The sequence below is a fragment of the Octopus bimaculoides genome, chromosome 2 (assembly GCF_046866305.1).
Source record: "Octopus bimaculoides isolate indiv1 chromosome 2, ASM4686630v1, whole genome shotgun sequence".
NCBI classification, from domain to species: domain Eukaryota; kingdom Metazoa; phylum Mollusca; class Cephalopoda; order Octopoda; family Octopodidae; genus Octopus; species Octopus bimaculoides.
The window spans coordinates 126,868,550-126,893,942 of NC_142929.1; the positions used below are offsets into that span (position 1 = coordinate 126,868,550).

The window sequence follows — 25,393 nt, forward strand, 5'->3', positions numbered from 1 at the left end:
AAAGAGTAATTTCTCTCTGCAATTATTCAAAATTATGTTTATCTTTTATAAAAATAAAAAGCAACATCCTTATTTAATTTGTTGGTCATTGGACTGTGGCAATTCTGCTTGTTTTAAACCTGGTGCTTACATTATCAGATAGACCATTATGCTTAGAACAGACAAACCAACACCAATTATCAAGAGGTGGAGAATACAAACACACAAGATGGGCTTCCACCAAATCCACTCACAAGGTATTGGTCGACCTGGGGCTATAGTAGAAGACAATTGTGCAAGGTGCCTCTAGTGCAAACATAATATCTGTAATAAAAGCACAACACATAGAACAATACAAAGGCAAAAAATGTTGTTAAATCTTTTATTAATACAAAATTACAGTTTACTTTACAAAATTGGTCCCTCATCCAGCCCAAATCATTACAGAAATAGTAGTGAGATTTCACCAGTCACAGCTATATATATATATATGTATGTATATATATATATATATTTATTTATTTTAAGAGGAATGAAGATAAGGAATATTCTTTACAAAAATAAAGATATTTGGACGGGTAATAATGTACAAGGGAAAGTGTCTTGTAAAGGAGCTCAATGAAACAGATATGCATACAATTTCCTGTACATTATGAAGACATTATTACACAGACTAAGCTAATTGTTCCAGTTTTAAACATTAAAAAAGGTTTTAAAATGGAAAACTTGTATAATATTCATTTAACCAAGTGTTAAATGCTCATTTAAATGGTTCCATTCATTTCCAGCTAATGGAATGTGGGGTGGGAAATATAACCCAGGAATAGGTTATTTGTAACAAACAGCAGTAAACTAGTTTTGCATGATGAGACTGGATGTTGACAACCCAGTTGGAAACACAAAAGGGATGGGGTTAGCAAATCTTTAGATTTGATAAGATGATTGTATTGTCACAAATAACTATACTAGACTATATAGTAACAGTCTTTTTATTAGATACACATTATCCCAAAATGGAATGTGTCAGATACTGCAAAGCTGGGGCAAATACCCAGCTATTCCAAGTTAGATATAGCTTATACATAAGCTAGTTAACTTTACAAGTATTTTGCATAATAGCAAAGACAAGAATCAACCAATTGAAAAACTAGTAAAAAACCCCACATAATTTAATATACAAGACCCTAGAAATTACACAAATTGTTGCAGTGCTCAGCAAAGTCATAGCACTGTGTGTGTGTGTGTGTGTGTGTGTGTGTGTGTGTGTGTGTGTGTGTTTCAAATTAAACATGATGATAGATGAAGGTACAAGATATTTCAGACAAGTTATGTGAAAATGATATTTCTTACACCAACAAATCACTGGAGATGGGTAAAATGTATTCTTTGGTCTGTTTATCTCAAATGAAAAGATTAAAAATGCTGATAATTATTATGGAAATTCTGAGCTAGATACCAGCTACAAATGGAAAGGGACTTTCTAATTCTTTTACCAGAAAAAAAAAACAAACAAAAAAAAACACTATGAATAAAAATTTAATTATAATTCATAATGGATCGATGATGCATATCCTGCAAATAGTCGCAAACAAAATATTTTTTAAAAATGGACTACTGATATATTTATTTTAAAAATGTATGACCAGTGGAGAGAGAGAGAAAAAAAGAGAAATCAGTAACTTGATGAAGGTTTATCACAACAGTTTCATATTCTAAAATTACGCTTTAGATAGCAGCTTAATAGAATATACACCACAATTTTTATGCATAGTATTATACTACATTCTACAAGTACAAATGGATATTGATAAATGCCTTAGTTGGAATACGTAATGTATAAAGTCTTATTCAAAATACATAAATTGGGATGGAAAAAAATGAATAGAAGGAAAAAAAACACAAAGTGAAATCATGCAATGAGAAAAAAAAAAAAAAAAAAGTTCTTTTTGATTTTTTTTCACTAAATGAAATGGAAAAAATATCAACATAGAATATTATGGAACACTACAGAAGATTTTACATAACAGGAAAATCTGATAAGCTGAGTATATAAAATGGCAACTACAGAAATTACTAACAGTTCTTTGTATATGGAAGAACAGTCTTGTAATATAAAACTATGAAACTAATTTCAAATTTATTTATTTAAGAAACAAATGAATATTAGTTAAGGTTAAAAATTTTCAGATATATTTTTCGAAGTGTCAGAAAATTTCTGTAGATTGCCTTGAAATAGAAGTTTACAACTATTATAAATATCAAACTGTTTGGTGGGGTTCCTTTATTGAAATTATTGGTTTGCATTTACATTTTAAAGTGTGCTTCATTTAAAGGAAGCATTCTTAACTAGTTGGCTTCTCTTTGAAAATCTTCCATAACTGTTTCACCAAATCTGTCAAGACTAGGTCAGTTGAATTTTTACCTATTACTCTTAAGACAAAGACTCCATCATTGCGTAAATAGTTGTCTGCAAAGTTTCTATATTGTTTTTTATCGTTATTGATTAGTGGAGTAGCTGAAAGTTTCAAGTATTTCTTAACGTATGCTGCATTGTTACGTCGGTAAATCATGTAATAGAGCCAACTTATCATGTTTGCTGAAGCTAAAATGGCTACAAAAACAAACCAGAACCAAAGGAAAATAAAAATCTTTTCATTGAACAGGTTAATAGGCAAGACACATTGGACAGTAAATCGTTGCAGATTAGTCATTTGCCGAATACTGAAATCACACAAAGTGACTCGTGGAAATAGTGGTGATTCTTTAAAAGCACCATATTCGTTGAAGTGTTGCATCACTTGGAAACCGTAAATGCCAAAATCAGTTGATAGAAAACTGTTTAACATAAAGAACTGTCCAATGATATTTACAAGATATAAGACTTTAATACTGAGATAAAGACCAGATAAATATGTTCCTTCACGTTTACCACAGAAGCAGCAGCAAATTTTGGCAAACTTTTGGCGAGTTTTCACAACGAAATTACAATGGTAAATACGATTAGAATCAAGCCAACGATCCATGAAATATGCTATGTGCTCGATAGTTTTCTTGCGATCATCAGGTGAACCATATTGAGTCTTCTCTGATAATTCACAAAGCTTGTCTAAATTAACGCCTGAGGTGCCATGAAGAATTCTCCAGAGCAAATTCGGGGCTTTAAACAAAAGAGCTTGAAAAAGAAGAATTAAAGGCACCCACTGGTAGTATGTCAATTGCCTGTCTTCTCTTTCATTAATATTAACAGGAATCGTGTCTGACATTGGAATATAGTAAGTATTTGAAATCCAGCATATCCATTTGGTATAGGCAACATATGCTCCTGTGAATTGGGCTGGGCACCAACAGTGTATTGGGTCACCAACCAACTGGCCTGTAGTGACTACTATTGCAAAAAGAACAAGGACAACCGATGAGTATATATGGCTCATGCGATCAACCCAGTCATCATTGGCTGCTGAAGTTAGACGGGAGAAGGTGGAGAAGGATCCGAACACACCCCACACCCTGCAAAGAAAGAAAAACAAAGCTAATTAATATTTCTGAGCTATAATTACATCTGATAAATAATCGACAATAATCAAACTGCAAACATTTATGTAGGAAAAATGTACAATTAACCGTTGATAAGTAATAGTTACAAGCATGTAAATGCAGTAGAACTTAACATGTTTGTAGCTATTTCTAGATAAAAGAATATTTATGCAAAGTATACGAAACATTTTCTTTACAAATTTGATTTAAAAAAAAAATTTTTTAATTTAAGAAAAATTAAATATTTTTCAAAACAGGTAAAAAAAAAGAAAGATTAAATATACTCACCACCTGTCATGAATGGTATATGAAATAATATTTATCAATTTAAATATTTTACAATTCTATAGTGACATGGCTTTTTATAGATATACATTATTTAGCTTAGATTTTTGCACTGGAGGAAGGCAAAAGCATTTTAGCAGTAGCATGCTTCTCAAATAGAGCTTATTTTAATTGAATGTCCCTTCTCTTTCAGACAATAATTTGTGGAAGGTAGGTTTGGTGAGATTGTTCAGATGCTTGAGTGGAGATGTACAATTTTGTGCTGTTTCCAAGAAGTAAGGTGGAGAGGAAGTTCTGCTAAGTTTCTCACAGGCAAAGAACATAGGTATAAGATTTTCTGGGAAGGTAACACTCATGGGATTGGTGGTGTGGATATACTCCTTGCTGAGAAATGGGTTGATAAAGGTACTCAAGGTAGTCAGAGTCTGTGATAGAATACTTAACCTTAGACTAGTGCTGCAACATGGATTAGCAACCATTATCTTGGCCTATGCCCCTCAGCCAGGCCTACCTGATGAACAAAAAGAGCGATTTTATGACACACTCTTTGAGACTACCTTGTTGATGAATGACAGGGACCTTCTCTTCGTGGATGGTGACTTAAATGGGCATGTTGGACAACATCCAGAGAACTTCCATGGTGTACATGGTGGCAAAGGATTTGGTTCCCGCAATGAGGAGGGAACCAGGATGCTGGAGTTCTGTGATGTAAATGATCTAATGATCTGTAATACCAACTTCAGGAAACCAGCCAGTCACCTGTTCACCTACCAGTCTGATAGGCACACTAGTCAGATTGACTACATTCTCACCAGAGAATAATGAGAAAGATGGCTACTTATAACTGCCAAAACATTCCCAGGTAAAGAATGCACCCCCACAACACAGGTTAGTAGTTAGCAACTTCAGGATCAAGACTAAATGGCTGTCCAGAAGATGACCAGTGAGGGAAAAAAAAGGGTCTGGAAGCTTAAGGATCCTCTGAATGGACAGCGCTTTTGATGAAAAAGAGGATATAGCATCACATAATGTGGAGGACAATTGAGGGTTCCTACAGGACAACCAGTTGAGGGCTACTGACCAGATCTGTGGCTGATGCAAAGTCCCCTCTTGACCTAAGGTGACATGGTGGAACAATGTAGTTGAAGGGCCATTAGGGAAAAGAAACTGGCATGGACGGACTGAAGGTGTGGTGGTAGCAGGGAACTGAATCAGATTGCCAGAAGTGAAGCTAGGAGATACAGGTTTACTTAGCCAGAGAGAAAGCAGATAAGAAAAAATTTGCCAATGTTCTGTGTCATGAGGACTAGAGACTTCAAGCGTTTCTTTAATAATAATGCATATGGAGTTCAAGATAGTGGTTCTAGTGTACAAAACTTAAATCATTCTATATAATTATGTGTACATACATGTAGAATGATGTGTGTATACACATGCGTGTGCATTTATAAATACATAATCTTTTGTTTTTATCATTGGACTACACCTATGCTGGAACTTGAGTTTAGTCAAATTAGTCAATATATATATATATATATATATATATATATATATAGGCGTAGGCATGGTTGTGTGATAAGAAGCTTGCTATTGTGTGGCACATTAGACAAGTGTCTTCTACTATAGCCTTAAGCCAACCAAAGCCTTGTTAGTGAATTTGGTAGACAGAACCTGAAAGAAGCTAGTTGTGTATGTGCATGCTTGCCCCCTACCACTGCTTCACAACCTGTGTTGGTGCATTTACATTCCCTGGGGCAGGGTTGATTCGTTCAACAAAGATTCTTCAAAGTGCCCCAGCATGGCTACAGTGAAATGACTTGAAACAAGACATAGCCTAAGGCTATACTAGAAAACATTTGGAAAAAATGTTGTGTAGTGGGATGAGCCACATGGTTGGGAAACAAGTTTTTTTATCCACAGCTATTCCTGCACACACACACACACACATAAATATATACACACTTCAATATATATATATATATATATACACACTTCAATATATATATATATATATATACTACATATGTACACACGTAATTACATATATATGAAAAAGACTAAACGGTTTAAGTGAGGCCTACTATCATTTAAATACATTAGCAATGTTATTTCTTAAAATCATTTGAAATCATTATACGAATTTACATATTTTATAAACATTTAAAATCTCAATTGCATTGAGGCTACAAGCCACAAGAGATCTAAAGGTGTTAAACTTTATTTTACATAATTCCCCCACTCCACTGATGCTTATTTAGAAATAGTTTCACACGAATACTTAATAATTAAAACTGTATGTCAATCATTTATTTACTTCATCACATCACCACCACCTGGGAGAAATATTTGTTCTTGTGTCACAGAAAATTTAGTGTATAACAGACCACATGTTTACATTGTAATTCCCCCCCCCCATGTTTTATTCTATTGTTTTTTGTTTTTCCAAAAGCAACTGGAGAGATCCCAAAAGCTGCTGATTTAAATGTGTCCAATTGCATTTAATGGCAACGTGTCAGCCATTGCTGACTGCAAAAGTCATTGACAAGTTGACAACCAGCTAACAGCAAATAGTAACCTTTTCCCAAAAGGTGGTCTAGTCTATTCACACACACACCCACACACACACGCACACAAATACACAGCAAACTAATTTTTCAATCCAAGCCAATTTCAAAAACAAAAAAAATTTTTCTTCTATTTATCTAGCCTTGAGTTAAAACTAAACCAAGCAACTACAACTACCTTACTACTGTCTCGTAAGCTAGTCACATTACATTTTGAACTCAAATATTACACTAAAACCAACTAGATATGACTAGCGAAAGACTTCTTTCAATGTTTTTACTGGTGTCTGGATGGAGGAAGGTAGAGAGCTCATGACTTTCGCAAGATTTTATAAATTGGTGAGATTCTGGGGATGGGGCAGTGTTGATACTCTGAGTGTTTTAATACAGAAATGGGAAGGAGAGTGAATGCAACAAGGGTGAGACAGAGTAGAAAGAGGAGTTAGTAAGGGACACTTTAGACAAGGAGGTTATCAGTCCAGCTAGCTGTGAGGAACAGCAGCCACTATCCTATCCCTTCTTTTTCTTTTATTTGTTTTCAGTCCTTTGACCGTGGCCGTGCTGGAGCACCGCCTTTAGTTGACAAATTGACACCAGGACTTATTCTTTGTAAGCCTAGTACTTATTATATTGGTTCTTTTGTCAAACCGCTAAGTTACGGGGACGTAAACACATCAACATTGGTTGTCAAGCGATGGTGAGGGGACAAACACACACGACAGGCTTCTTTCAGTTTCTGTCTACCAAATCCACTTGTTCGGCCCAAGGCTATAGTAGAAGATACTTTGCCCAAGGTGCCACACAGTGGGGGTGAACCTGGAACCATGTGGTTGGTAAGCAAGCTACTTACCACGAACCCACTCCTGCACCAGGAATAGCAATAAAAACTAGTGAATATCAACTGGGGCTTTGTGAAAGCTATTTTATTAGAGAACTTCTCATGAAGTAGATTTAATGAATTTCAACTCCTAAGATATTAAGGAACTCTTTAACCCTTTACCATCTAGCCATATTCATGTATGACTTTATATTTTTTCAAGCGCAGGAGTAGGTCATCACAGATTCAATACAATTAGATAACACTGCTCGCAGTTTAACTGCAATTATTTTTTTTGATGAATGACATTTAAGAGTGGCTGTGTGGTAAGTAACTTGCTTACCAACCACATGGTTCTGTGTTCAGTTCCACTGTGTGGTACCTTGGGCAAGTGTCTCTTACTATAGCCTCGGGCTAACCTTGTGAGTAGATTTGGTAGATAGAAGCTAAAAGAGTCCCGTCGTAAATATATGTGTGTGTGTATGTGTTTGCCACCCTACCATCTGGTGTGTTTACATCCCCATAACTTAGCGGTTCAGCCAAAGAGACCAATAGAATAAGTACTAGGTTACAAAGAATAATTTCATTTGACTGCTCATGACTTTCGCAAGATTTTATAAATTGGTGAGATTCTGGGGATGGGGCAGTGTTGATACTCTGAGTGTTTTAATACAGAAATGGGAAGGAGAGTGAATGCAACAAGGGTGAGAGAGTAGAAAGAGGAGTTAGTAAGGGACACTTTAGACAAGGAGGTTATCAGTCCAGCTAGCTGTGAGGAACAGCAGCCACTATCCTATCCCTTTTTCTTTTATTTGTTTTCAGTCCTTTGACCGTGGCCTTTAGTCAAGCAAATCAATTTGCTTGACTAAAGTATAAAAGCGCCCATTATTTATGGGATGACCTAATATATGTAGGTTAACTGACTTTTTTCAGTTTCTATCAATGAAAACAAGGCATTTGTGCCCCTAAGCCTACTCTGTTGAATGGTTGGTGTTAGGAAGGGCATCCAGCCATAAAAACTGTACTAAAAGACACAGAAGCATGGTTCAGGCTCCTGCCTGCGAGGTCCTGTCAAACCGTTCAACCCATGCCAGCATGGAAGGAGAACGTCAAATGAGGATGATGAAGGCTATAGCAGAAGACAGTTGCCCATGGAACTGAGCAGTGAGGCTGAACCCAAGACCACATGGTTGGGAAGCAAGCTTCATCGTTGCCAGTGCCCCTGGACTGGCTTGTGCGGATGGCACATAAAAGACACCATTTTGAGCGTGGCCGTTTTCGTGTGGGTGACACGTAAAAGCACCCACTACACTCTCTGAGTGGTTGGCGTTAGGAAGGGCATCCAGCTGTAGAAACTCTGCCAAATTAGATTGGAGCCTGGTGTTGCCATCCGGTTTCACCAGTCCTCAGTCAAATCGTCCAACCCATGCTAGCATGGAAAGCGGACGTTAAACGATGATGATGATGATGATGATGATGATGACACACACACACGTACATACATGCAAAAGATACACAAATATTCATGTCATTTAACTATGCCCATTTAGATTCTTTTTACACAAAATTGGGTTGACTTATCTTTTAAACGGTGTCTATGATGCACAGCTTCCATATTTTGCCTTACTTTTTGATCTGCTATTGTTTCATTACAAAAAGATAAATTTATCAATTTTACATGAATAAATGTTATGAGCAAAGTTTCACCAGATAAAACTTAAGAAGTCAATGTTCCCTCTGATATAAGGCTGAAAGAGTGCAAAGAAGTTTTTGTTTTCAAATGATTCCAATGTACAAAGTTGTTTCAGTTATCTTTGTGACACAATGTAGACTAGTGATTCTTACCCTGGGATGGGGGAAGAACTCACAAAGGGGGAGCAACAGTCAGGAGAGGAATGGTCTGAGTGTTTTTTTTTTCCCCCTATTCCTCTGAACAGCCAAGCTAAGATTTAACTAGATTATAAAGAAAAAAAAAATCTTTGGAAGTCCATTTTGTATAATATTTACTTTAGGATTCAAGCAGCTCTTTTTAGATGTTACCCGATAATTTCATGTCAGTGGCCAATGCTTGGAAAGAACCGGTAATAAAAGATTTGCTAGGAAAGAAGTTCATTGGATAACAAAAAATTCGAAGAGAAAAATATGGCTATAATAAACATTTATAAAAGGATTACTAAGTTCTAGAATGTAAACATAAGCCCATTATTTAAAGTTAACTGCAAAGCAGTAATATATGTGCTCGGTTCCTATTCTTCTCATGTTTTTGTCTTACACATCAAAATGAAAATATAAAGTCAACAACAAAGCTACAAAACAGCTTGTTATGTCTTAATTTTCTACACTTTTGTTCTATTTCTGCTGAAATACACTGCCTTTGTTTTAGTTTTAAGAATAATGAATAATTTACTAAGATAACTCGGTCTGAAGGTGGTGTTTGGAACATAAATTAACATCAGAATTTTGATCGGTTTTAATTTAGATCACTTTTATGGAACATTGCATCATAGAACCCAAGAGCAGTCTCATAGCACCTGTTGCTATGAAGGAATCGCTACATAATGATGTGAAAATCAGTAACTGACATGTATGAGACAGCATGCAGTAATGAGATGAACCATTTTTTGTTAGGCTGAAAGGAGACTGTTTTGCAACTAAGGTGTCAATATAATAGCAACCATGTTACCCACTTTTCTTAATTGGTGAAGTCGATGTTTTTTTTTCACTTCTTCCTTTTACAGAATTCATATTATTCCTATTAAACTATATTGTAACAGAACGAGATCTTGTTACTCTGTTGCTCCATTTATATAGGAAGGAGAAATCATTTCCTTCTTAATAAGTATATCTTAACTTGTAAAACTTTCAGGTTTTGCTAGTAAAGGATACTTTTTTAAAGATATTGTCTAAATATTGGTTTAAAATTTTGGCACAAAGCCAGCAATTTCAGAGAAGGATTGATTACAACAACCCCAGTGTTGAACTGGAACTTATTTTATCAACCACAAATGGATGAAAGGTAAAGTTGGATGAAATGCCATGAAGTAGTTTGCCCAGCAAACTACCAAACATTTCTGCCAGCTCTCATCATAAGATCTTGAACAGATATAAAGCATTGGATCTATTTCAAACTTTTTGCTCTTCTTTTCAATACTAATTTTGTTTTCCTACAAAAAATAAAGAACAAAGATTCTTTGTAGTCAAGATCACATTAAAATCTGAACCAAATGATTTAAGTATTTACATAAATTTTAAGTTTGTTTCACATGGGAAGATATAAACCTATAAACACTCACTTTTGTCTATAATTTACTTTTTGAAAGCAATTGAAAAATACTTTCCCCAATATTTTTCACCCTTATTATATCCAACTTAACATGGAGGTCTTGTTGGAACACCGAGTATCATCACGCTCTTTTAACATGTTTTCCATGCTGGACATGGGTCGGACAGTTTGACTGGAGCTAGCAAGCTGGAGAGCTGCACCAATGTCTTGGTTTCTACACCTGGATGTCCTTCCTAACACTAACCACTTTGCAGTGTGTGCTTTTAATGTGTCACTGCACAAACACTTTTAAGTAAAACTACAAGCACTTTTGTGTGGCACTGGCCCAAGTGCTTTTTATGTGACACCAGCACAAGACTTGCAATCGACCTTGTTACTGCAGATCCTCACATATAGGTGCTTGGTGCATAAAAGCACAGACACACAGATCATAGCAGATGAGAATTGTCTGTGATGAGCAGCCGAATTCCCATATGTGATTTTATTCTACTAAAAAGCATCAGTGAAAAGCATCCGGTCACGACATGCCTATCAAATCTCACTGCTACAATATATAGAATATCAGCATCTTTTAAGACACTAATGTCGCAAATAGCCAGCAGATTTATAACAAAATTCATTATTAATTATGGAAGCAGTATTCACCAGATGTTTCCCAGTGGTGATTTCCAGGAGAAGGAAATTGTAATATAGGAATTTTGGCACACATGACAGGCAATTCTCATCTGTTATAATTTGTGTGTGCTTTTAGGCACCAAGTGCCAATATGAAAGGACCTAACAAAGGTAATAACACAGTATTCAGTATTCTAACAACACATCCATGTTAAGTTGGATATAATGGTTACTATATGGCATTGATACTGCTTATGTTGCTAATATTTCATTTTTCACTGTTTTCAAAGGCACAAAAGTGACCATGTTGTTTAGAAGATTGCTACCCAACCAAGAGGTTTTGAATGCCAACCCACTGTGCAGCAGCTTGACAAGTGCCTTCTGCTGAAGCCAGAGGCCACTCACACTTGTGACCGAATTTGGCAGATGAAAACTATAGGAAAGCTATGTGTGCATATTGTTCAAAATCCATGTTCATAAGCTTTTATATTGTCTTCCTAAATACCAAATATTAAGCAATCATTTTATTGATTAAAAACAGAAAGACAAGAGATAATATATATATATATATATATATATATATATATATATATATATATATATATATGGCTTTCCAGCATGGACAACAAATGTTAAATGATGATAACAATATATCAATATATATATATATCATCGTTTAACGTCCGCTTTCCATGCTAGCATTGGTAGGAAGATTTGACTGAGGACTGGTGAAACCAGATGGCTACACCAGGTTCCAATCTGATTTGGCAGAGTTTCTACAGCTGGATGCCCTTCTTAACGCCAACCACCTAGAGTGTAGTGGGTGCTTTTACATGCCACTGGCAAGAAGGCCAATCAGGCAGTACTGGCAACGGCCATACTCAAAATGGTGTATTTTATGTGCCACCCACACAAGAGCCAGTCCAGGGGCACTGGCAACGATCTCGCTCGAAAATCCTTACACATGTCACGAGCACAAGTGCCAGAAAGGCGATGCTGGGCACAGGTGCCATCCTGATTTCGCTTTCGCTTGCCCCAATAAGTCTTCACAAGCTAAGTTTATCTCACATATTAGTTTCGATCAGAAAAATTTAAATGAAACTAAGGTATAAAAGCAAACTACATTGGTAGCAGTCAAATTTTTCATTCAAGAGTCTTTTATAACCCAATATTTACATGTTTATATTATATATATAGCTTCATCTATTTAAGTTCCCCCGTTCAAAATTTGTGTGTATGCACATGCACTGTAAAGCACACAAAACATTTAGTTCAGTAGTGACCCTCACTCAATTAATATGATCTTTTTCTTTAAATTTATTTAACCTAAACATGGTATTATTTCTAGTGGGAAGTAAAAAGGGGAAGAGATCAGGACTTTCTTCAAAATAATATTCAACTAGAGCATTACATCACAGCCTTGATAGCGATAGTTTTACTGAATGTTGCTGATTGTAAGAAGGATTTTTAAACATTATTGCATAAGTGGTTTTGCTAATGTGGTAGGGATACTTGTACATATAACTAAACCAAAAAGTCAAAATGTTAGCCAATATCTAGAGCTGCTACATGCAGTAATGATACATAAATGGCAGGCAGTGGAGCAAGACATGCAGTGAAGCATTTGACAATATTGTTTTCACCTAATAGACAGCTCAGATTTAAAGTTAGTAGAGTTTAAATGAAAAGGTGCCGATCTTGAATACCAGTTCAGTAACTATTTAGGTCATAAAACTAGGTAAAAAAAAAAATTATGCCTGTTGAAACATACACGCACCAAGGAGAGCAGTTAATGGGATAGCTTTACAAATCAAAAATCAGCAATCAATTACTACGGTTAAGTATTATACATCAAACCTAAAAATTTGACCCTTTAGGATCTAAACAGGCTATATCCAACCAAAATATTGTACCTGCTTCATGTTCAAACTGGCTAGATCCAGCCTTTCACATCCACCCTACAATGTCAATCTAGAAATATAAACAATCACATCATCAATTGATATCTCAAAGCAACAAGATAATTCATGATTAATTCAAAGCAATATGAATAAATATATTTCACGGAGAAACTTCAATGCTAAAGGGTTAAATACCACAGCATTTAATACATTTGATACCAACCCACATAAGATCACTTGTGGTTCTGATGCAAATTACCTGTTTTAAAGTGATTTAACCTTTTAGCATTCAGATTACTCAATCAAATGCAATGCTTATTTATTCATATTGTCTTGAATTAATCATGCAGCATCTTGTAGCTTTGAGATTTCAGCATAATTATCTATTTTTAGAATGGCATTGTAAGGTATGTATAAAAGGCCAGATTTGGCTATTTTTAACATGAAAGTGGGATATTTTGACCAGATATGGCCAATTTAAATGCTAAATTAAAACTTTCCATCAAAATGTCATGTTAACTTATGCAAACACCAGCTTGAGTTATTTTAAATTCTTCATTGTATTAATAATTGACTAACACAAGGCAAGTGCATTTCAACATAAATATAGTAATAAATACGTTAAATCCTGAGCTTATTCTATCATAGTCATGCTTCTATGACCTAAGGTTACTAGCACCACTTGATTCTGTAGACAAAACCTGTAAGGAAACTAGTTAATCCTGGATACCTAAACCATTTTTGGATCTTTTTTAAAACGGGGGCCACATTTTTCATTAACAAAACACTTTGAAACTTGGAACACTGGTAGAATGTGTCATAAAACATCTTTTTCTCTTAGTCTTCTTAAAAAAAAAAGAAATCCATAAATTATTCCATGTTAAAGTTGTCGAATTTCTGTAATTTCAACCAATCACTGACGTCCATTCAGTCGATATACATTAAGTGCCGACTACATAAACAAACGATTCTGAAACAATTAACCCTAACCCTAGGGTTAGGGTTAGAGTTAAAGCAAATTTAAAATGAAAAAAGCAAATAAAACGAAGGTATGGAGATTAAATACGCTTTACATCGCTTAATGAGCCAAAGGAGTAAATGTAAACAACTGAATACTTGTCAGTGATTGGTTGAAATTATCGAAATAAGAATTTTTTACATGAAATAAATTCGAATACAAAAATATTTTTCTGTTCTATAACACAAACTAGATAAGTATACGAAGTTTGAAAGTCTTTCGGTACCAAAAACACTACGTAAAACATTAATGAAAAATGTGGCCCCTGTTTTAAAAAAGATCCCCATTTTCCCCTCCAGTTAAATATAAACTTGAGCGGCAGAGACATAGCTTTCATAGACAACAAAATGCTCTCAATAGGATAAGGAATATTGACCACCACATGAAGGCTAATAACTTGAACTGAAAATGCAATTATGCTGAAAGCTTCATTAGAGTTAATTTTACTACAGCATCTTCATTTTTATTAAAAATTCACAGGATCTCTCAAATGGTTACAAAGAAGATAAAGAGAACGAGTTGAAGAGCAACATTATTAAGCAAAATAACTAAATGTAAGAGAAAAATTTAATCCAAAGCCAAAACAGTTCAAACTAGAAGCATGCAGAGAGAAGTGTGGATATATATATATATATATATATATATATATATATATATATACACACACACACACATGTAGAAAGACATGTATATAGAGAAAGAGAGAAGGGGGGAGAGAGAGAGAAAGAGCAAAAAGGAAGTAGGGAGAGAGAGCAAAAAGGAAGTAGGGAGAGAGAGCAAAAAGGAAGGAGGAGCCAGGACAGAATAAGCTATATTGACTAAACATTCTACATGGGAGAAAAGTTGAGTTTCACTTACCCCATTGTTTTATTTAAAAGGGCTGGTTAGGATTGAGTATACAGATATTTTCCTAACTGTTAGAAAAATAACTAATTAATTAAAATTCAAGATAAAATAAAGACTAATAACTTATTAATGAAACATTTCAAGTCTTATTTCTTACATCTATTATAGAGTACAAAAAGTAAAAATTTACATTATAAATATAACACCAGCTGAAATAAAAGCAATAAGCCTATCTGCTGGAGGAGTGTTGACTGGTGTTATAAACGAAGCATTTTGCAATGACATTATTTTAATATCCATCAACCTCTGTGACTTATTTTACACACTTAAGCTTTTTGAATTTCTGATTGTGTAAAGTTCAATAACCAACTGCTGTCTCAACACCAGAAACCAAGACTAATGATTGAGTCTAAGAAACAGAATATTTGTTTAGTCAGAGCATCTGATAGAATATGCTTTGCAGCATTTCTTCTGGCTCTCTGCACATTGAGTTCAAGTCCCAAGATCAACTTTACTTCTTATCAGATTACCAGATTACCAGTCAAGTGATGGGATTAATTCTCTCTCTGGAAGAAGTCAATTATGACCTAGAGAAAGATGGGCACAGCCCTATTGTAATAAGCCAAGCATCTTCCTAAAATTTATCTTTAATGTATTTCAAAGCATACCACGTGAACCTCTTTGTCAAATCCCTTTTAGATAAGCTTTCAGAATTATTGAGCCTCCAGTGATTTTCCTTGGTTGCTTTGGTAATTCAGGACTTGTTTTCCGGCAACTAACACTAAATTTTCCTACACAAATGAATCAGGCATTCCTGTATGGAAAAGAAATACCAAGATTGGACTACAAATAGTGAATTACATTACTTTTCACGACTGACTCCCATCAATTTTTTTTTCCATTTGTTTAACTAACTCAACTAAGAGCATACCTACATATTTTTTATTCACAAATAAAATTTCTATTTTGGGCCTAGACCACAATTTTTGAAAATGCGCTACTTTACGAAATTCATCTGAGAACTCCAGTTCAGAGCAACTATATTCCTTTACTGTGGTTACAGTGTAGGACTTATGATCGTAAGATTGTGGTTTCGATTCCCAGTCTGGGCAATGCATTGTGTCCTGTCCAGTGAGGAATATATATGCTAGAGAAACCAGCCCAATGCTCCTTAAAGAGTAATGTGGACTAACTAATATTCCTTTATTACCACTTACTCCTAAGCTATTATCTATTACCAGCTTCTACAACAGATTTAGTGGAGGCACAATGGCCCAGTGGTTAGGGCAGCAGACTCGCGGTTTCGATTCCCAGACTGGGCATTGTGTTTATTGAGCGAAAACACCTAAAAGCTCCACGAGGTTCCGGCAGGGGATGATGGCAAACCCTGCTGTACTCTTCCACCACAACTTTCTCTCACTCTTACTTCCTGTTGTGCCTGTAATTCAAAGAGTCAGCCTTTTCACACTGTGTCATGCTGAATATCCCCGAGAACTATGGTACACGTGCCTGTGGAGTGCTCAGCCACTTGCACGTTAATTTCACCAGCAGGCTGTTCCATTGATCGGATCAACTGGAACCCACGACGTTGTAAGCGACGGAGTGCCAAGAACAACAGATTTAGGTTGTACCTTTAAACTTTTGTAATAAAAAGAAATTAACAACAAAAAAAAACCCACCACCACTAATGGAATACATCCAAAATATTTCCTCTGCACAGACACCATATATAGAAATATTAACACTTTATTAAACCTTCTAAACACAAACTAGAACCAAATACAATCTCGTATGACAATCTAGAGAAACTCTTTACAATATTCAAGCATTAATGAAAATGTATAATATATATGTAATGCCCTTTTACAATCTAAGCTCAGTATTTATGAAAAATGCTAAGTGACCTCATCATCAGATTATGAAATTATTCAGATAATATACAAATGTTGATTAATAATAGTCTAAAAGTCAAATTTCTGATTCAGATAAACAATTCTTTATTATTCAAATGATTATTTCTCAGTCTTTCCAATTTAAATTCATCTAATCTTGTAAAATTGTCCTTGAACACCCACACTTGAACTGGAGAGAGGTCAGGGAAAATGGAAAGCAGGTTTAGTTTGAGTGTATAACCAAAACTCAAATTGTAATTTCATCATTTTATGTCCATGTTCGATGCTGACATGGCTTGGACAATTTGACATGACAGATCTTACATTAAAGTACACCATTTGCTTTTCATTGATCTTTATTAGAAAGTGCTCTTCAAATTTTATCTCAAATTACTAGCTTCTTGCCAGAAAAATAATTCAAGATTTAATATTTCTTCATGGAATGTGTTGTCTAAAGTAAGAAATCTACTTTCTTGGTACTCTAAAGCTTTTGACTAAATACAGTGGTGCACATATGTAAGCAAGGATGTGTACATCTGAAAGTCTAGCAATACTAACCTTCATAATGGAAATTAGTTTGAAATTAACATAGTATCTCTTTGCCAATAACATATATGTTTAATTCTGTCTCCAAAAATGTCAGTCTCAGGATTTTAAAAATTAAGTTCATGAGACTAAATAAATAGCAAACTTCCCAGGCACAGCCTTCAATAAAATCAAATTTTATTGTTATTTTTTTTAAAGTTCCACTTTTCTCATGGAAAAAAGCTGTTTTTTTCAAACTGGATTGTCTTCTTTGCAATGGCTAAAGCAGGAAGAAGCAATTTATCTGAACTGGAAAAATTAATTCAGTTGTATCTACTGACACCTATCGACCTTGATGACCTGAATATGTGACATTATGATTTCAAAATAGAAAAACGTAACGTTTAATGAATAATCTAAGACAATGAATGCTAAAAGTTCATAAGCACAGATTACATGAAAAACAAAATAACTATTTAGCTTAGGTTACTAGAAGACATCAACATATAAACGACAACTTAAGATATTAAAAAGAACTCTGCAGAGAAACAGAATTATCCATTTCAGTTCGCCTAGCTTGTAAATATCTTAAAGGTCTCTCCCAAGATTATGTAGGACTCATAGTTTGTAAGCTGTTTTGGTGCATCACGTATTCCTCAGTAAACTTGATGAAATGCTGGCGAAAACAATCTAAACTTGTATTTGAAAACATCCAATTCTTCATGCAAATAGTATTTGCTGGCTGGTTGTGTTGTTAAGAAACGCTTTCTGCAAATTATGATTTCGTGTTCGATTCTTCTTTTCAGTACCACAGGTATTGTTCATACCAGCCTAGGTCAAAGATCTTGCGAAATTTGGTAGATAGAGAACAATTTGAACGAAACAATTGTTGCATTCAGTAAATGAAGTAGTGAGTAGTGAAAGTAGTCGTTCATAGTGAAAGAAGTTCAAAGTGAAAGTAGTTCAAAAAATAATTCATTCATATTGAAGACTTCGTAGTGAAACTGTCATTCATTCATGAAAATAAGTCATTACATACAAAAGATTGTAGTATTGTACTTTCATTTTCTCGCTGTTTCGATCAGTAAAGTAGCACGCAAATATATCATCTTTAAAAAATCTTAAACATTTCAAATTATATATAAATGTAGCTTTGGGCTTCCTTAACATTTGTCAAAGAACTTTTTCAATTAAAATACATTTTCAGCCTTCAACAGTCGGAAAAATACCATTCCAAGTTTTTATGAAGCTAACTGGGACAATAATAATAATGTTTTCATTGAATAAGAAGCATACCTACAGTTTTAACCCATAATCACCGACTTTGTTTCTTCGTAATTTAATGAAAAATGGTAATTTCTTAATGAAATTCTGCAAAGTAAATAAAAAAAAGCACCCAGTACACTCAATAAAATTTTGAGTTAGGAATCATATTCAGCCACACAAACTATGCCAAAGCAGACATTGGAGTTTGACGCAGTCTTCTGGTTCATCGATCCTGTCGAACCATCCAAACCGTGCCAACATGGAAGATGGACGTTAACTGATGACTTTTATCAGCGTAGTTTTAATTCACACACTCCAAGACTTGTCCCTGCATAGTTTCATTAAAAAATACGAAGAAACAAAGTCGGAGAGACGTGAAACTGTAGCTATGTCACAGAATATGCATAACTTTAAGAGTATTCTACAGAGACGACGGGAATTGCGAGGAAACCGTCCGGAGCAACCGTTCGCATTCTTGGGCAGGTAGCAGACTTAATGTGTCGCTCAATTTAACATCGCATCTGGCCTTGGAGTACCTTTAAGGAAGTCCGTTTCAGTAGCTTTAAGACAAATGTTAACCTTCTTCCTTGCACTGAACAATCAAAAACATTAATAAAGTAAAAAAATATCTCAGATAGAGCATGCATGCAACAGCAAAGCTTGCCTTATGTACCAGGATTTATTCTGGTTTGTCAAATATTACGAATGGATTATTTTTGGCAGAAGAGAGCTGAACAGAACTCTAAATTAAACAAAATAGTGATAAAGAAAAAAAAAAAAAAAAAGAAAAGAAAAAAAAAGGAAGACTACTTACTGACTCCTGAGGAAAAGATATAACAGAAAAATAATGAAAATTTAAATCATTTTCGCATAAGAACCATAAAGAGAAAAATAATGATGAAACAAGAGTAGAAAATAATTCATAAATAATTATTAATTCAATTCAATCGATGATTAATTACATTAAAACATTAATATTTGAAATTCATGCAAAAAAAAAAAAAAAAAAGTAAATATTAAGCAACAAAAAATTGTACTTAGAAAGTTTTTAAATCTGCTTCCTACAGGGCACTTCAAAAGCAAGGTTTGAGAATGAATACACACATCCACATTGATTATTTTAAATACCAATTTTCAAAGTGATATTTATTGATTTATTCTTTAAGATTTTTTATTTAGTTACTGTGAAAGTATGACGAAATCTAGAAAACATGTCAAAATACATTTGTATTATAGATTTTATACTCTTCGACTACTTGAGGAAACATTTTTGAATCACCAAGTTAAAAAGTGCATTTCTTGCTAAGTCCGAAAGTGCATTTCTTGCTAAGTCCGATAAAATGTAACGATAAGTTTATTTAGTTATTTACCTAAACTTTCTAGATAATTTCTAGAAGATTAACATACGTTTATTTCAAAAGACAGCATGCATTTATTCCTATTTTGAACGGTTGATCCTAGAAGTGATAATCTGAATTTTTTCTCACAAAGAAATCGTAGTTGTCAGAAAATTATGATGGAAAAAATGCTTAAAGGAGGTTTCCATTAGATTCTGATGATTACAAAATAGAACATTAGCCATTTACGACGAGATTAAAGTTCAAGCTCGACAAAACGAAGAACGAGTGAAGCATACGATAACAAGGACTGTCAGGGCATTGGAAGACGCAATACGGCAGAACTTTCCAACTTTTTTCTTACCTTCAAATAGATTGAGAAGCAACCAATCTAGCGTCCTAAATTAGAGTTAAAACGGTTTCAAGATAAAGATGTATAGTAAGCTAAGCAAATAACGACGCAGTGTTAGGAGTGCCATGAAGTTGCCTTCGTGACGCTATCACAGCAAGATATCTTTTACATTTGCTTCAATCATCAGACTACGGCCAAACTGGGGCACCCCCTTGGCGGGTTTCGGCTGTTTTTTAAAAAAAAATTCTAGTATTTATTCTATCAATCTTTTCGCCAAACCATAAGTTACGGGGGCGGAATCAAACCAATATCAGTTGTCAAGTGGGGTAAACACAAACACATACAAAAGCCGGGCTTGCAGTTTCCGCCAACAAAATTCGCTCAAGACATTGCCCAAGGTGCCGGATAGTGAGACAGAACCTAAAACTAAGTTCTTAAACACAAGGCCTATATAAGCAATCTTGTTTACAATCGAATCTCGTAAACTTAGGACCGTTGAATTCTAAATAGGAGAAAACGGAGACAAGTTTTAATAAAAATTGACTGGGCTTCAAAATACCGTGTTGATGAATATAATTGTGCCTGTGGCGGTTCCAGGTACAAAGGAAAATCTTGGCAAGATAGAACAAATCAATAGAAAAAAATCTTTTTGATTACAATTTTTCGAACATTGGTAGATATTTCTAACACAATTAGCAACATAGGAGGATGTCGATTTACTCATCTTCTGTATTCGAAAAATTTTGGAAGATAAGTCGACCTCGCTAAGATTTGAACACTTGAAAGTGAAAAGATGTATTTCAATACCATGAGGCATTTTGGGCAGGATTGCTTGTCACTGACTTGAAAAATTATAATGAAAATGAATTTCTAACATGTGAAACTACAAATGGGTGACGTGATCGATGAGTAGACCCAAGTTACTCAAGTTCTTAAAAGAGAACAGTGTTGTAGTAACTGCCCCTACCTCGAAGCCCCATACATCATGAAAGGAGCACGGGAGAGGGCAAAAATGCATAATAATAGAAATTTTTGGATAATCATTTTTCCAGGATTATTTCCGTTGTATGAAAGAAGTATACAGGCAAAGTAAAGAAAACAATTCTTTCTGCTTTTCTCTGGTACTTCGAAGTATAGGTATTCCATAACTCCGCCCGCAAAGGGACGAAATAATCAAATCCCTCCGATATGGTTTCTACTATTCTCTCTTTTAAACAAGAAACATTGTAGGGCTTCTGTAATTCTCGCAAGTGCGGGGACGAAATTTGCTTAGGTGTTGGAAACACGGGTCCAACCTAAGATGCTTGAAACAGTTTTTTTTTTGTCCACCGACCACAAAAAAAAAAAAAAAAAAAAAAAGTGACTGCGTTTGTATCCCCCGTTCCCGAGCCTATGGTTTATTTATTCAAAACAGATACACTTTACATTAAAAAGATGACCAATTTGCTATGCTAGATCTCCAGTTTGTAATCTAAAACTTAGTCATGTTTTGCAAGTGTTTTTACAACTAACTTTACGCTGGACTTAATAAATAGTTTTGAACAGGAATCTGACAAACTTGTACCAGTTTGATGAGCAGTTTAAAGTTACTCCAGGATAGTTAACTGCATCATTACAAAGCATTTACATTTAGATGCAAAAAAACCTCCATATATTTAGACGTGTTGTAGCCGTTCTAGAAATCAGTTTTAATTAACATTCGAACATGGTTCGGGTTATCTATAAACATTTCGATAAATTTGATTGGTAAATTATAAGAAAAAAATACAGGAATAAAATTTTCATAGACTATGCTAAAAATATTTAAATTTCAAATTTAATAACTTAATTTTTAAAAGAACCTAAAATCAATGTGATCGGGACAGAATTTCTCAAAATGCATTTCAGGGCGAAAAGTAAATAAGGTTACATGAAATTAAATAAAAATTGAAAATCAACTAATTTTACAATAATACTGCATAGAAAAACGCGCCAAAAAGTACAGACATGTTTTTAAAAAAAAACAAGTTTATTAAGGAAACTGCATTGTAAATGCACATTTTTATACAGTCTATAGTTTAAGTTTACTTTCATTTGATTTAACAAATCACAAAAAATACCCTAATTCGCACACAAAAGTTAAAAGCTGAAAATAAGATAAATAAAGACTAGACCCCAATCTTTTGTTACTACCCTCCACTTATTTACCGGGCGCCATTGTCAATATGACACCATTTTAGGGAGAAGTCTCTCTTTTAACTGTCAGAACAATAAAAGTAGAAAAAATAAAAACCTATACTACTACTATACTTGTATGATAATAAAGTGAATTTTTCTTACAACTGACTGTCTACATCACAAATAGTACATACATACAGTGACATACAACAAGCACAGACCGTGAAAATCAAACCCCCCCTCATTCACAAAGCTCTTTAACCACCGCCACGTTGTTAAGTGTCTATAACATGTTCCAGATTCACTATATTTACCATTATTGATTATACAAAGGAGACGGAATTCAGAAAAGAGCTGCAGCCTGACGAAAACCTTATCTATTATAAATGTAAATTTTTAAAAACATTTTCTATAAAAAATAATGGCATTTTTAAAAATGATGGTAAAGAAAATTCTTTCTTCCCTTACATGGGAGGAAAATTTTCCGCAAGGATTTGTTTATCAAACTTCTGAAAGTCGCCAGAAAAAAAAAACAAAGTATGGAATTATTAAGCAAGGCATAGTAAAAATTAAACGAAAATGCTATTTTGCTATTAAAGTAATACATGTAGACGACAGTAAAAGCGAATATTCTTCGGCTAATTCTACTGCCAGTCTACATTGCTCAGAGAGCTTCTCTAAAAATTGACAGAAATCCCTAGGTGCAGGTGGAAAGAGGGGAATATATCGACTCAGTCCCTCATCTCAGTCATAGCTGAAGCATGCGGGAAATGCATGGGGAGGGGGAGAAAAATCGATTTAATATTCAACTAACAGGACATTCTCCAAAAATACCATTATTGTTCTGGACATGCTTACATCATACTATTCAAATCTCTTCTAAACCTTGAATATCCCATTATCAATGAATATTTTGTAATCAATAAGATGCAATAGATTTAGTTATCAGTTAAATACTGATAAACTTTTAAGGGGAGGAAGGCAGCAATAACCAGACTTGCAGCCCTTAAGAACCGCCATCGCCATTACTGTTCAGATTCTTTATTTCAAAAAATCTAGAGTTTAAAAAAGATGGAGAAGTATGTATAAAAATATATTAAAGAAAAGAGAAATGAAAGCCTAGTCAAAAATGCTTTTAAGAAATAATCGGAAAAAAACGAGCTGAGTTTGTTGTGCCAATAAAACAGTAATTAACCTTCAACATAAAAAATACAAACTACGCCAAATTAAAAACGTCAGACACGTGTTATATTATTTACATTCATAAGTATCCATTTACCTATTATTGAGAATCAGAACCCTATAAAATCTCTGACCCTTAAACGCTATACTAACACGAAATCCCTCTCCTCTAATAAATCACTAAATTTATAACTCTGGGATTTTGTAAAAATTCCATAGATTTGTAAATAATAAACTCAGCAATTAACTGTCCTGGTAGTAATATTATGATTTCGTGGGAGGTACAATTTTATATTGTATATATATATGCATGCGTGTGAAGAATATTCCACATGCTACATAATTTACTTTATATTCAGATACAAATAAAATGGAAAGATGGATCTTTGAGCTTCAAGCATTCTTCTTTATAGAACTCGCTTAATTTGTTGGGATTAATTTAATTGTTCGATACTATAAATATAGTCAAATGCTAAAAAAAAAATTTCGAACGTTTTCTTTTATAGGAATAATGATACTAAAATGTTAGTTCAGTCGGAGCTCAGGTAAATTAATTGATTAAAGAGAACTGTAGCGGCGGTGTTAATAAGTTCAAAAACAAAACAAAAAAAAAACTTTAGTCTATGCATGTAATAAAGAACATTCCATACGTTAAATGTATTGTCTTTGGTATACAAACTGTACTTACATGTTTTCTTTGAAATCAACTAGAACTGATGTTTAAACTTGCAAGTTTCTTTTATAAAAACTATGCAAAGAAAACTTTTATATTAAGAAGGATGGCTGAGAATAAATGCTATCTCATAAATTTCCTTCATCAATATCGCGGCTTCTTTCTCTTCTGGCTTTCAGTTTCAGAAAAGTGCACATTTTTGGAAAGCCCCCCTCAGAGAATATCGTCTATGCACGTCGGTTGTAAACATTAGAACTCACATCAGTAAGTAGTTCGTAGATAAAACACACGCTCGGCGACGACGACAGACCAGCTCTCTCTTTCTCTGCAAACGACACTTTTTGTTAACAATGACATTTCTCACTCATACTACTACCTCTGTTATGTTCTCACTCATACCACTCCCTCTCTCATTTCCTTCAGCTTTTTTATCAGGCTTCCACTTCTTTTATCAACTTTCCTCTTTAAAACTTTCCACCACCCTTGTCTTTCTTCCTCTTATTTCTTCTTTCAGTCCAATTGTTTCCTCCCGGCCTTCTCCACGTTTGTTACTCTGTATATCTATTTAGTAGACCCAACATCACAGGCGTTCCAGTCGTGACAACGTCATTTATTTTTTTTTTATTTTTCAAACATAAGTTTCTGTAAAACAAACATAATCTAATATCTCCTTCCGTTTCTTTCAGACTGTTAAGTGTGTGATTTGAAGGAAATTTGGATTCTAATTGCAGCAGGTCGAGTGACCAACTAGCTTATTTATTATTATTATTTTTTTAATTATATTACATTAATTCGTTTGTTTATATTTAAACCTCCTTGTGGTTGCACTACACACACACAGATACCTACATCCAGAGTGTCTCGTAATGTATTGGTGGGCACATTTCAAACGCAAGTTACTAGGACTTAAGCAAACATAGTTATTAAGAAAAGTATATACTACATAACCAAGGTACAGGAATTCAGGGTTTGAATATTAGGTCTTTCAGATAGCTACCAACTCCAAGAGGGCATCTCCGGGCTCTCCCTTTCATGGCCATAATAGTACGATGCCACAGATCAGCTGGTTTGCGTTGTTTCTTTCCAAGTGTTGTGTCTCATCATTACTTTATGAGACACCCTGTGTGTGTGCGAGAGAGAGCAGTGACTCGTTTAAAAGTTATTAACT

The 25,393-nt window shown here is 34.4% G+C and overlaps 1 protein-coding gene across 2 annotated transcripts; it reads right to left on the bottom strand.

Annotated features, from left to right (window-relative positions):
• Positions 1-1,497: 1,497 nt before the first annotated feature.
• LOC106871158 (innexin unc-9) lies at positions 1,498-24,801 on the bottom strand. 2 transcript variants are annotated; one of them, XM_014917469.3, is made up of 3 exons: positions 24,241-24,666; positions 14,854-14,909; positions 1,498-3,486 (listed from the first exon to the last, which is right to left on the bottom strand). In XM_014917469.3, the coding sequence occupies exons 2-3, from the start codon at positions 14,856-14,858 to the stop codon at positions 2,322-2,324; spliced, it is 1,170 nt and encodes a 389-aa protein (XP_014772955.1). In that variant the 5' UTR covers positions 14,859-14,909; positions 24,241-24,666; the 3' UTR covers positions 1,498-2,321. The 2 variants fall into 2 exon arrangements, with proteins under 2 accessions (XP_014772955.1, XP_014772957.1); XM_014917471.3 differs by lacking the exon at positions 14,854-14,909 and having other exon boundaries at positions 24,241-24,801.
• Between the last annotated feature and the right edge of the window lie 592 nt (positions 24,802-25,393).